Below are 13,880 nucleotides of genomic sequence, written 5' to 3' on the forward strand. Positions count from 1 at the left end.
GAGTCATTGAAACCTGGAATGACAAATAGGTCAGCATGTTTACGTACTGCTGTGTTTACACAAGTTTGTTTGGCTTGGTGGGTTATTGGGCATTTTGGAATAAATCTACACCTTTCTGCGTAATCCAACTTTCATACAACAATATAAAAACTGTTGGTTAAAATGTAATTTATTTGAAAGTGATGACACTCCTTTAATTTCTAAAGCCATCAGGAATAGGTATATTAATACTAAGGCTACATAGGGGTTTGTTTATTCCTTGGTGACACAGGAGTCACTGACAGCTCTGCATATGAATACAATTTAATATTATATATAATTGTATTCCTTAGCAACTTATATGAGCTGTCAGTCACTAACTGAAGCGAGCAATAACTTTAGAGGAAATGATGGTTTCATTTGTGCAGATTGACTTGAAAGGGGATTTCAATCAAGATCATGCATGTTTGGTACAGCACAAGTGTCAAATGTAAATTGGTAATTAAGGAATACTCGGAATGCACACATCATCCACTGAGTCGTCACATCGTTTGAGGATGTTTCTGTATTGTTGTGATGCATTTATTGGATGTAACAACTCTTCGCTCCATCAACAAAAGCTGTGAAGTTTATTTTATACAAAAGCAGCACCGTTGCAGTAAGAGCCACAAGTAGCAAGTAAAGCCCTTTGATGTCTTACCTAGTCATGGTCACAGCTAACTAAAACGCTGGTAGTAGAACACTACATAGAGTGCCTCACCTTAAATCCTAGGAGGTGTGCATTGCAACACAAGCAGTTTTTTGTTTCTCGCAGTATAAAGGCTTTCTTCATCACGTCCCAAAGTCTGATATTTTTGTCTTGTGGCACTTTTTCTCTTTCGCTCAGTCCAGCCGGGACCCGCCAATCTCCCACAGGGTTCTGGGAGAAATAGTGTGGTATTTCAAGCAGCACACTAACTCAGCCATGGGTTTAAATTAAGCGTGATGTGGAGGGGTGGAGGGAGGGAGAGTAGAGGGGGAGCAGGGGGTTCTGCTGAAATCCTTTTGGCTAACATAGTAAGAAAATAACTCGGATGTTAGGTTAGGGGTAGGGGCCACTCCCACAAGGATACACAGTCCAGTAGACAGCTTTTTGGAATCCACTAGTGGAATGAGATGCACAGGTCATATATTATATATACAGTGAGCTCCAAAAGTATTGGGACAGTGACACATTTTTGGTTGTTTTGGCTCTGTACTCCAGCACTTTGGATTTGAAATGATACAATGACGATGAGGTTAAAGTGCAGACTGTTATGTTTAATTTGAGGGTAATTTCATTCATATCGGGTGAACCGTTTATCGGGTGAACTTTCTCACTCATTATTCATTCAGGATTATCCGTAATCATGGTAGCATCCACATTAATGTAGAAGTGTTTAGAACCATATTCTATTCTTATTTACAATAAATGTGACTCCAAAATGACACAATACATTATTTACCATTCATTTCTATTGGGCACAAAATAATCTGAAACACAACCAAAACAAACAGCAAATGCTGAGTCACAGGCTTGATGTAATCATTACGGGCTAGGAATATGGGACCAAATACTAAACTTTTGACTACTTGAATACACATGTAATTGAATTTGTCCCAATACTTTTGGTCCCCTAAAATGGGGGGACTATGTATAAAAAGTTCACCCGATATGGATGAAAATACCCTGAAATTAAAGCTGAGTCTGCACTTTAACCTCATAGTCACTGTATCATTTCAAATCCAAAGTGCTAGAGTGCAGATCCAAAACAACACAAAATGTGTCACTGTCCCAATAGTTTTGGAGATCACTGTATATACAGTAAGCATTGGGAACATGCTCTAAGGAACCGACAGTATAGACTGGCAGAGCAGGGAGTTTGTGTAGCTTAATGTCTACATTCGTTTTCAACCACTATTCCCCCACATCTGGTTTTAAGTCAGAAGTGATTAGCCGCGATAGCTTTGAATAATGTTAAACTATTGAGGAACTTTACTTTCTTTACTATTTGGTTTGGGGCTGTCAAATATTTATGTGTGATACTGTAGCCTGGATACAAGTATCTGGGAGGATCCATGTTGAAACTTAAAGGTCATTTCAGATTGAGCCGTCATTAAAAAAAAGTCAGACTCCAGTCACCCAAGTCATAGACTGTTCTCTCTGCTACCGCACGGCAAGCGGTACCGGAGCGCCATGTCTAGGATCAAAAAGCTCCTTAACAGCTTCTACCACCAAGCCATAAGACTACTGAACAATTAATTAAATGGCCACCAGGACTATTTACATTGACTCCCCCCCTTTGTTTTACACTTCTCCTACTTGCTGTTTATTATCTATGCATAGTCAATTTACAAATGACCTCGACTAACCTGTACCCCCGCACATTGATTCGGTATCGGTACCCCTGTATATAGCCTCATTATTATGTCATTTTCTTATGTTACTTTTTGATTTTATTTCATTTTTTTTACTTTAGTTTATTTACTAAATATTTTCTTAAATCTATTTCTTGAACAGCATTGTTGGTGAAGGGCTTGTAAGTAAGCATTTCACGATAAGGTCTACACCTGTTGTATTTGGCGTATGTGACAAATAAAATGTGATTTGATATGCAGCGTTTACCGTGAGACAGCAGGAAACATTGCCTTTAATTGTCAATGTGTTATGAAACAGATCTTCAGCGATATGGATTGAATAGAGCCCTAACTAAACATTAGCATCTTAACTGTGATGTGTGTTGCAAACACACTGCGGCCCTCTGTACCATGTCTTACAAACACACTGGGGCCCTCTGTACTATATCTTACAAACACACTGGAGCCCTCTGTACTATATCTTACAAACACACTGGGGCCCTCTGTACTATATCTTACAAACACACTGGGGCCCTCTGTACTATATCTTACAAACACACTGGGGCCCTCTGTACTATATCTTACAAACACACTGGGGCCCTCTGTACTATATCTTACAAACACACTGGGGCCCTCTGTACTATATCTTACAAACACACTGGAGCCCTCTGTACTATATCTTACAAACACACTGGGGCCCTCTGTACTATATCTTACAAACACACTGGGGCCCTCTGTACTATATCTTACAAACACACTGGGGCCCTCTGTACTATATCTTACAAACACACTGGGGCCCTCTGTACTATATCTTACAAACACACTGGGGCCCTCTGTACTATATCTTACAAACACACTGCGGCCCTCTGTACTATATCTTACAAACACACTGCGGCCCTCTGTACTATATCTTACAAACACACTGCGGCCCTCTGTACTATATCTTACAAACACACTGCGGCCCTCTGTACTATATCTTACAAACACACTGCGGCCCTCTGTACTATATCTTACAAACACACTGTGGCCCTCTATACTATATCTTACAAACACACTGTGGCCCTCTATACTATATCTTACAAACACACTGCGGCCCTCTATACTATATCTTACAAACACACTGCGGCCCTCTGTACTATATCTTACAAACACACTGGGGCCCTCTGTACTATATCTTACAAACACACTGCACTGCGGCCCTCTATACTATATCTTACAAACACACTGCGGCCCTCTATACTATATCTTACAAACACACTGCGGCCCTCTATACTATATCTTACAAACACACTGCGGCCCTCTATACTATATCTTACAAACACACTGCGGCCCTCTATCCTATATCTTACAAACACAGGTGCTAAGACGACGACACTATTTTGACATGACAGTGACATTTAGAAAAGAAACACACCTATGGACAAGTCCATGCATACACATCACATAATGCAGACACATTCTATATGCACTGACCAGTCATGCAATCAACAATAGGAACCACTGTGTAACATCTTCATGTCAAAGTTGATAAACTTTTTGGTCCGCAGGTGCCAAGTTGGCTTTGATTGGCTTACTCATATTCACTACATGGGGGCAATCAAAGCAGGTTGTCGTCTTTTCGTGGTCAACAGAGTTAGCAGGAAGCAGTCAGGAAACCAGGAACCAGTAATTACATTGTATTGCTGAAGCAGACAGGCCTGCTCCATTCCTGTCCTTCCTCAGAGTTGATATGACTGGACAAGAGGAACTTAAGGTTTTTTGGGGACGTGGTTGAAGTCCAGCAGGTTAAGCAGCCAGGGCCTTTAATACAGCTAGCTAACTAATTCTCCTGGTTTGTGTCTCTGTCCTGCTTGTGTTGTCGCAGCGCCTGCAGAAAGACGTGCTTGACTTGGTTCATCATGTCACTGCAGAGCTGCAGGTCCTCAGCCTTGGCCTGGAGAGTGCTCCTCAGCTCAGCCCTCAGAGCCTCGTTCTCCCCCTGCAGCACCGTCAGCCTTGGGGACAGAGGGAGAGAAACACACAACAACACGTCAACATGGTAGTGTGCTTCAGTCAAGAAGGAGTTTGTAATGTATGAATACCCTCTGTGTTTTTTGAGCTGTTCTTATTCTTCATAGAAAGTAAAACTCCAATGTATACATGTACAATGTGTCTGACTTCCAATTGGGCTGATACAGTACATGTACAGTATTTCTAGTATGTCATACTCAGTATTCTTGTGAGTTTCTAGTTTGTTATATTCTCTATTCTTGGGTGTAATCTCACTGAAGATGTTCAATCTTATTATAATTGAACACAGTCTGGAGATACAAACTGTCAATCTGTGACAGACAGGGTCACCCCCCCCAGGAGTTCGAGGAGAGACAGAACAGAGGACAAAAAAAAAAAACACTAAGTCAGACTCACTGGGTACTTAGTTCAATGACTTGGGCCTCCCTGGAAAGGTCAGGAGGGCTTCGAGGGGATGATGATTCCCTCTGTCTCCCACTAGACGAGGCTCCTGGGATGGTAGAAAAGAAAATAACAATAAAAATAAGATGGAAATAGCAGTTATGGATCAATATAAATCCCATTCTCAGTCTTGTCACTGTGTTAATGTTATAGATCAGTGTGCCTACCCTGAGACTTACCTCCAGTGCCCTTGTTGCTAGTTTTTCTGGGAGCCAATCCTTTGCCCAGATCCAGCTTTGCTTTTTCTAGCTGCTGCTCTAGGGCTACGGCCCTTCTGCGTTCTCCTTGGAATTTTTGCTCTGCTCCTAGGCACCTCTGCTTCCCTTCCTCCTCCCTGTCACATCAAACACACCAGCCCAGTCTCTTACTACTATATCCCAATCATACCAAGACAAAAACCTGCCCATTTTAAAATGCTGTGTTCTTTTTATATATCTAAAAGGTGTAGCCAGTAACAAAGCCTGTACTTTTATTTCTGCCAACCGGGTTAGTCATGATTGCGGTATTATGTTTAAAAACTGCATGATCATCATGAAAATTCCCATCAGGTACTGTAATCTGGTCATTACAAAGTAAGGAGGCTTACATTTCCATGCCGGAAAGATGTAAAAACAAAGGTTAACAGAGAGGTTGAGAGAAAGCAGTAATAAATAAAAAATGACAAAAAGGCACACACCCAATATTAGCAATCTAAACACCCACCCATATGATTTAGTAAAGGACAGGAAAAGAAACTAAACTAATGTAATGCACACAATACACCCGGACATTTGTGTTGCAGAAATGAAATCCATTGGTAGTTGCTGTACGTAATACCTGGATTGCTGGAGCTTGACAAGCTCTAGGAGCCTATCTCTCTCGACACAGGCAGCCTCACAAAGGGTCCGAAACTCTGTACACTCTGCCTTCAGGTACCTGACCTCCTCTGAACAGTTCTGACAACCCGAAGGAGCTCCTGCATCTCTGAGATAGTAGTGGTAAATTGTATCAGTAGGTGTAGTCCACCACAAACAGGTTTTATTGTACATCGAATAACAGTTAAAAACATCGGATGATTTGTACCAGATGTTATGGAGGCTAAGACTTACCTGACCTCTAAACTGACCCCAGCTGCTGACTCCACTAGTTTATGTCCAAGTTTAGATACTGAACTATACGAGAGAGAAAAAAAACATACATTTAGATAAATAATACATCAATATAGTCATTGCACAATCAATGACACTTTCAACTGATAATTGAATAATTTGTAAGCAAGGTAGATGAGTCATATATCCCTGAATGTACTATAATATTTGACATTTATGACACAAGATTATCTTATATTTATGACTCCCACTTGCACACATACCGGGCTGAGCTAATCCTCTTACTGCTGTCTCCCCCTGCTGTCAAAGGCCAGAAGCTGCCAGTGGTCGTCTTGGGGCCTGATTGACCGCCTTCCTCTCTCTGCAACACATTTACAAAATCAATTCTGTTTAAATTCCAGTCCTGAATTCCATAGGTCAGTTGCATTTGAAAAAAATGCTACCATAAAGCATCATTTTCTATATTGGAAGCGACTGGAAATAAATGGAACTAGCCCAAAACGCTGAAGCCAAAACTCTCAGTAAATAGCATTGACATCAATCATTAGAAGTCTTTTTATCTCCTTGCAGAATCACAGTCAGTTTACCTTTAAGGACAGTTGCTGTATCTCGTCCTCCAGCTCTTTCACTTTGGCCTCCCTCTCGAAGACCATGTGTTTGAGCTGTTGGATGAGGGATGTGTGTCTCTGGGCCTCGCTGCTCAGCTGCTGTCCTAGGTTCTGCTGGCTCTCCTTGGTCTGCGCGTCCTGCTGACTCAGCCTGCCCAGCACCTCCTGCAGCTGGCTCTGCTGCTTCTATGGGGCTCACGACAGGACAGACAGGGGGACAGGGGCGGGAGAGGGGGCAGGTGGAGAGGGAGACAGGATTAGGGGGACAGGATTAGGGGAGGACATGTCAAGGGACACTTCACTCTAGAAACTTGTGTACTACTGTATGTGTTGATAAGTGAAGTGAAGCATCAGCATATTACTAACTAAGTGAGTAACTGATGCATCAAACTGATTATTCTGTGATGTCTATATGTATTTGATGTTGGCAAATGCAGTAGGTCTACAGCATTATTTATTTACCCATATTTAATCATCAGGGAGTGCCCATTGAGACCAGTGTCTCTTTTACAAGGGAGCCCTGTATATTTCATTAAAATACATCAAAAATAAAATACAATATAAAACAGCACAACACATATTGCACAGACAAACATAAATCTACACAATATACATAAAACACAGTCAACTAAAACAAACACATCCTTCATTATAAAAATCCTATGTCCTCTGAACTGCCCTAGGACACTAACGCATCTATTTGAAATGTATTTTGGAGATCATTCCAAACACGTGGAATAAAGAAACCTAAAGGCTGACTTACCAAACTCTGCAGACACCAAAGGAGTCTCCAGACTTAACCAACCCTGTAAACGGGTTTGATAACTTGTCATTTTAAATCTTAATAGTGAAGTTAGGTGGAGAAGGGCTTAGTTAGGTGGAGAAGCTTGTGGAGAAGGGCTTTGTAAACAAAAAGAGAGTAATGATGTGATCTACGGGACTTCAAAGAGGTCCAGTAAAACTTTTAGTAAAGAATACAGTAAAGAATAATAAAACGCTCCTGTGATAAAACGAAGGGTGCTATGAAAAAGGCAACTGCACTTTGATAAATAGAATCACCATAATCAAGAACAGGTAGAAAGGTTGACTGCTTCCTGCTGACTAGTGAGAGACGAGGTCTGTTTCTGTAAAAAAAGTATATCTAACAAGGTCCTTCATATGTTTTTCAAACAATAAATCATTGTCAATCCAAATACCAAGGTATTTGTATGCAGGGACTCGTTCAATTATAGATCAATCCGATGAGTGAAGATGTAATCCATCTGAGACAATGTTATGAGAACTTGAAAATATGGGCTCCTTTGGGATTCTGGCAAATATATCTACTTCCCCAGTGTCAGATTCCATAGACTTCTAGTCATTGTGCTAACGCTAGTTAGCAACCCCCTTCCAACTGCACACAGAGACATAAAAATGGTATCCACGAGTTCACCTGACTGGGGAAGTAGATAAAGAGAGAACGGTTCAGAATATAAGTGATCAATGAAAGAAAACCATGAAAATACATATCGCCTTTTTAGATGTAAAAATACAATACCAAAATGATGATGTATATTATTTAGGGTTAGGAAAGTACTTATGAATAAAAAAAAATAAAGAACAGGGTTGGAGAGCCTGTCACATTCGTCGTATTGATGAGAGCAAGGCGCAGCGTGATGTGAATATTTTCTTCTTATTAAACGAAGAACACTAAACAAACTAACAAAATAACAAATGAACGTGAAGCTATAACACGAGTGCTGACATGCAACTACACATAGACAATAACCCACAAAACCAAAATGGCAACTTAAATTGGATCCCCAGTCAAAGATAAACAGCTGCCTCTGATTGGGAACCAATTCAGGCCACCATAGACCTACATTTACCTAGACATACCAAAACCCCATAGATATTCAAAAACCCTAGACAAGTGTAAAACACACATACCCACCCTCATCACACCCTGACCTAATCAAAATAATACTGAAAACATAGATAACTAAGGTCAGGGCGTGACACGAGCCTTTACTCACAAAATATGTTGGTGAATTAAAAAAAACAGTGGTTTGATTCACCCTGAAATTGCCGTATTCAATTGTTCAATCCATGAAATATTGCAAGGTGAGAAAAGTGTACAATAGGGGTTGAACAGTAGTCCTTTTAATCTACCATAATAATCCTCACTAATCTGAGAACTGTGATGACAATGGTACAGTTGTGAACCATGCGCCAGGGTCCAGGTTTAAACTGCTACGCATGGTGTGTGTTCCATAATTATTCAAATAGGCTACATATCCCAAATGATTGCTTATATTTACAATCGCCTTAGCCAAACGGCTTACTCATTTACCTACCTTTTATCAATTTGTAAACTACAACGCATGGAGGATGGTGTTATTTCTATCAGAAAAAAAGAAAGTAGATGTTGTTCCACTTGGAACCGACAGGTTGCGCGACCTTATTCATTGTTTCATCGCGCGTAAAGGTGGTGGACTTATGAGGGAATTAAGTCAAGGTCAGAATACGGCGTATCAGTAGACACACCTCCGCCACACCTTCATTTATTTGATCTCCACACCAAACAAATAGCGGGTGAATTGCATACTATTCTCATGTTAAAGTTCAAGGTTAGAATATGCGTAGAGCAAAAGTGCATAAAAAGGCAATTATGTTCCATTTAGGGCTTAAATCAGGTTGAAATTCTTCCCATGATGCACTCAAAGTTCTAATATGATATACCAATATAACGTACATGGGTTCATACTAGTATTTGAAACTTATCTTTAGAGTGGAAAAGTCACAAAAGTGCAAACCATGCCCATCTGGCACTTGAGACCGGCTCAATCAAACACTCAAAGCAGTTCAAAGAAAACTATTTGAACCCAGGTCTGCTAACATACCAGTAAGGCATCCACCAGCTCATCATCATGCTTTCCTTTGTCCAGCAGGGTGGAGATCTGGGCCTTCAGTGATTTCACCTCAGTGCTCAGGTTTTTGTTTCTGGCCTTGGAGCCCTCCAGCTTCTTCTTCACATCCTTGTGGTCCTTCATGACGGAATCATAGTCCCCCGTCATCCTCTAACCACACATGCCAGGAGGAGAGAAGCAGAACTAAGGCTGGAGTTCAATTAAACCTCAAAATCTCAAAAGAGCTACTGTGTGAATACCACAATGCAGGTTTGATTGAACTGTCAATCAATTGTCAATCAAGTCTGGCTCTTCCTACCTCCAGAGTTTCTCTCTTCTCCCTCTCCATATTGCGGATGTAGCTGAGGTTCCTGTCCTGGGGGGGTGTCTTCTGCAAGGCCCCGCCCCACAGTAGATCCTCTTCAACGCTGACGAATGACGGCTGCTTCCTCTGAGCTGATTGGCTCAGCTGCTGCTCCAGGTCCCGAACCTGGGGACAAATAAACAACAGAGAAACATTAAAATGGCTACATTGCAGTCTACAAATGACCTTGTATGTATTTTAAGAGGTTATTGTGTGATCAATATTCTGTGCCTCGAAAGTTCTTCCAATGTCAGCAGGCAGTCAGCTCACCCTAATCTGGAGAGCCAGTATCTGCTGGGAACGACCTCTCCAGTTCCCTGGGCTGGTCAGTAGCTGCTGGATGCTGACTTCCTCTCCTATCTCACTGGATAACACCTACAGTAGGAACAAAAACATGCCTGGAATAGTATGCCATAAGCGTTGAAATGTTTGAACTTTTAACGGCTGTATACACACCTTCTGAGCTATTTTCAATTCCTGCTTGACAGCTTGAATCTGGTTTCGATATTCTGTCATCTTGAATTGTGCAGCAGATAGTTTTTCCTGTAGAGATTTTACCACTGGACTGTTCTGTTGGTGAGAGGAACACAGTCATAGCTGTCATTGAAAAGTCACAATATTGACACAAATACAATTAGCCGGGTTTGCTTAGAATAAACATGTACAAAAGGTTTTTGCTAAAATGCAATCACAGCTACAACAACATAAGCATTTCTATGTGGCAGTGTTCTCTTGAGTATTGGCTCATATTTGTTCACGGCTTAAAAATGATGATTAGTCATTAAGACTAATTACCTCCTGGAAGTCCTGGGATGACCTCATGTCTTGTGGCTTTACATCCATCTTCTTCCCAGGAGGACTAAGCAACAAAGCACTCTGGAGCTAGAGGATTTAACAAAATTGCAATTATTTTAATTACTTACCCATCCAGTCAAGAGCTTACATCATCAGTCTATAAAGCAATACCGCTGACAAATGGCCGATTGGGTCAAGAAGTGGAAAGTCTCGGGCATTTATGTATAAAATTGGGATTTTGCATCCAAATGTCATTGTCAATTGACAGACTGGACATGAGATGGAATTCGGGTTTGTTACAGTTGTTGACTCTTCGTTATAGCAATGTTAAATGATAAGTTCTTTAAACATCCCATTTACCTCTTTCTCAAGCTCTTTCACTCTGTTGCTAGTTTGTTTTGCTTTAACTTTTTCTCGTTCCATTTCAGAAGCAAACTCTCGATTCCTCTTAGAAAGCTCAACAATCTTGGTAGCTGCCGCATCACCCGCCAAGCCAGATGTACCTTGGACAAGATAGTCATAAAATCACACAAAAAAGGACATATGCCACTTTAGACAACATTCCAAAAGTCAAATGGAGCTCTGAAAGTGAGAATAAAACATATATATCATAATTTTACTCTGAATGTAGCCAAATCCAATGCTTATCAACCCAAAAGATAAATTGTTCATTCAAGTTGTTTCATATACTGTACAATACCTGCTAAAGCCAGCCTGTCTTCCTCCCTCTTCTTCTTCAGATGTTTAATCTCAAAGTCTTTCTCGCTCACTAGTTTGAATAGTCGGCCATTTTCATCCCTCAACTCCCTCACCTGGTCCTGCAACTGTTCATTTTCATTCTGTAACAGCCTGTGAGGATTAAAAACCCATTAAAGTCAACATTTTAATATGGAGGATGATAAATTCCCTCCAATTACAAACGACAATAACAACAGTCATATTTAGGTTTATGGAAGTTCTCCCCTAAAAGACCCACAACTTGCATTGTGTTACAATTGCTATTTCAAAGCTAATGAAAGCCTTAGTCCAAAACAATTGCTCCAAACACTAATCCATTTGGGTAATAATGAGATAGGTACATATAATGAATTCGTAATGCTACAATGCCTACAGTAAGCATAATATTAGGCTGTATTGGGGGAGGAAACTTTGTCTAGCTTTAATAATATAACCTAATAATATTTCATAGAGCTCACTTTTTACTACAATCATCCGCGCGATGAATGTCTAGCTGGGACAGGTCCAGATTGTCCTGGATCTCAGTGGCCTTCTGCTCCTTCTTCTGTTTCTCTAGTCTTCTCTGGAGACGCTTCTCTTGTTGCTCCTGCAGAGCCTGGAACTGTAGACGAAGGTTATCCTTTAGTCCATCATCTTCTTCCATGTTGTACAGAAATGTCCAACCCAGAAATTCCAGTCCCTTGGTGTTGAAAATAAATGTTAACACTTAATTTGGCTGACAAAACAAAGAAAAGGGTAGCTAGCTAACTAACACTGTTAATTTGGGGTCCATTTAAATGATGTAATGCATTCTTAATGACAAGCATTTACATGGTAGTTACATAGGAACGTACAGTTGAGCTAGACCTGCATTTGAAATGCCAATGTGTACAGTTACAGCTATGTGCTAATTTCCATGAAACACAAACAGGAGCTAGAACAGATCAAGGTAAAAATGTGTTTAATATTGGATCTCCGGTTTTCTCTCGTCAATAGCTATTGAATCAAGCATGCTATGACTATGAAGATGGTAGATTCTGAATAAGGGGAAGATGGAGAAAACACCAGTTTTGGTTGAAATGTATTTTTATATTATTATTTGTAGCTTTCAATCTTCAATAGCTCTTACACAAAGCGTGCCATGACTATGATATATTCAGAATGAGGGGAGGACGGACAAAGCTCCCTTGCTTTTTTCTCTCTAGAAATTGCATTTGTATTTTTTTTCATGTTCAATAGCTCTTACACAAAGCGTGCCATGACTAAGAAAAGTATACAGTGCATTCGGAAAGTATTCAGACCCCTTCCCTTTTTCAACATTTTGTTATGTTACAGCCTTATTCTGAAATTGATTAAATTAACTGTTTTCCTCATGAATTTACACACAATACCCCATAATGACAAAGCGAAAACAGGTTTTTAGAATTTTTTGCAAAAAAAAAAAAGAAGAAATACACACTGCACATAATAATCTCTCCCTTTGTGTAAGAACTTTTGAAGATTGAAAGCTAAAAACAAAAAAAAGGAAGATAAATAAATCTACCTAAATAAAGCTTTTTATTTTGTCCATCCTTCCCTGATTCTGAACATATCAACGTAATAGCCATGGCACACTTTGTATAAGAGCTATTGAAGATTGAAATCCCGAAATCGTATTATTACAAAAATAATAATAAAGGTGTGGATATTTCTCCATCCAGACGATTCAGAATATACCATCTTTATAGCCATGGCATGCTTTGTTCAATAGTTATTGATGAGAGAAAATCTAATATTCACCGAATATCCTAAAATATCCTCGGTCTACAACGGTTGTATAGAGAGAGGAGGGGTGGAGAGGAGGGGTGGGGTGGTTATGGTTACAAGACACTAGACCTACATCCAAACAAAATATGTTTTAGTAATTAACAATTCACTTCGTGTAAAGTATGCTTAGGCCTAGTCTCAGAGGTTTTAAACCTCACTAGCATCATATTTTAAGATAGCCCGGCGTTGGCTAAGGACGTTATTAAGGTCAGCTAACTAACGTTAGTTTAGCTAACTTAGCTAGCGAACGTTAGCTGTTATAACAGGCAGGAGATTAAACTATTCATTTACAACTCACCTTTGTAACAACGTTCTGCGTCGAGCTACAACAGAACAATACACAGGTTGCTGAACAATTGAGATATCTGTGGTTATAAGCTTGACATGTCACAGTTCACGAAACGTGTGTAGAGCTGTTTTGGTATTGGTACACTTCCTCGTCCGATCGAACGCTAGTGTATCCATGGCAACGGGTCCCTCCTTTGGAGGCATGCACCGCGCAACAGGTGGGGAGATGGCAAGCGGTGGCACATGCAAGTCTACACCATAATGAGTAAGTGAAAACATCTTTTTAGAAATATTTGCACATTTATCGAAAATGAAATACAGAAACATCTAATTTACCTACATATTCACACCATTGAGTCAATACTTTGTAGAAGCACCTATCTTGGTAAGTCTCTAAGAGCTTTCCACACTTGGATTGAGCAACATTTGCCCATTATTCTTTTCAAAGTTATTCAAGATCTGTCAAATTAGTTATTGATCATTGCTAGACAACCATTTGCAGGTCTTGCCATAGATTTTC

The 13,880-nt window shown here is 40.2% G+C and overlaps 1 protein-coding gene across 1 annotated transcript; it reads right to left on the bottom strand.

Annotated features, from left to right (window-relative positions):
- Positions 1-1,257: 1,257 nt before the first annotated feature.
- Positions 1,258-13,509, bottom strand: ccdc13 (coiled-coil domain containing 13). The gene is made up of 16 exons (XM_029623404.2): positions 13,371-13,509; positions 11,746-11,966; positions 11,250-11,398; positions 10,910-11,052; positions 10,550-10,636; positions 10,211-10,324; positions 10,025-10,129; positions 9,710-9,880; positions 9,385-9,561; positions 6,482-6,688; positions 6,158-6,255; positions 5,895-5,957; positions 5,623-5,769; positions 4,986-5,140; positions 4,762-4,855; positions 1,258-4,349 (listed from the first exon to the last, which is right to left on the bottom strand). Exons 2-16 carry the CDS (start codon positions 11,928-11,930, stop codon positions 4,175-4,177), a joined length of 2,070 nt encoding a protein of 689 aa, XP_029479264.1. The 5' UTR covers positions 11,931-11,966; positions 13,371-13,509; the 3' UTR covers positions 1,258-4,174.
- Between the last annotated feature and the right edge of the window lie 371 nt (positions 13,510-13,880).

This window comes from Oncorhynchus nerka, linkage group LG20 (assembly GCF_034236695.1).
Source record: "Oncorhynchus nerka isolate Pitt River linkage group LG20, Oner_Uvic_2.0, whole genome shotgun sequence".
NCBI classification, from domain to species: domain Eukaryota; kingdom Metazoa; phylum Chordata; class Actinopteri; order Salmoniformes; family Salmonidae; genus Oncorhynchus; species Oncorhynchus nerka.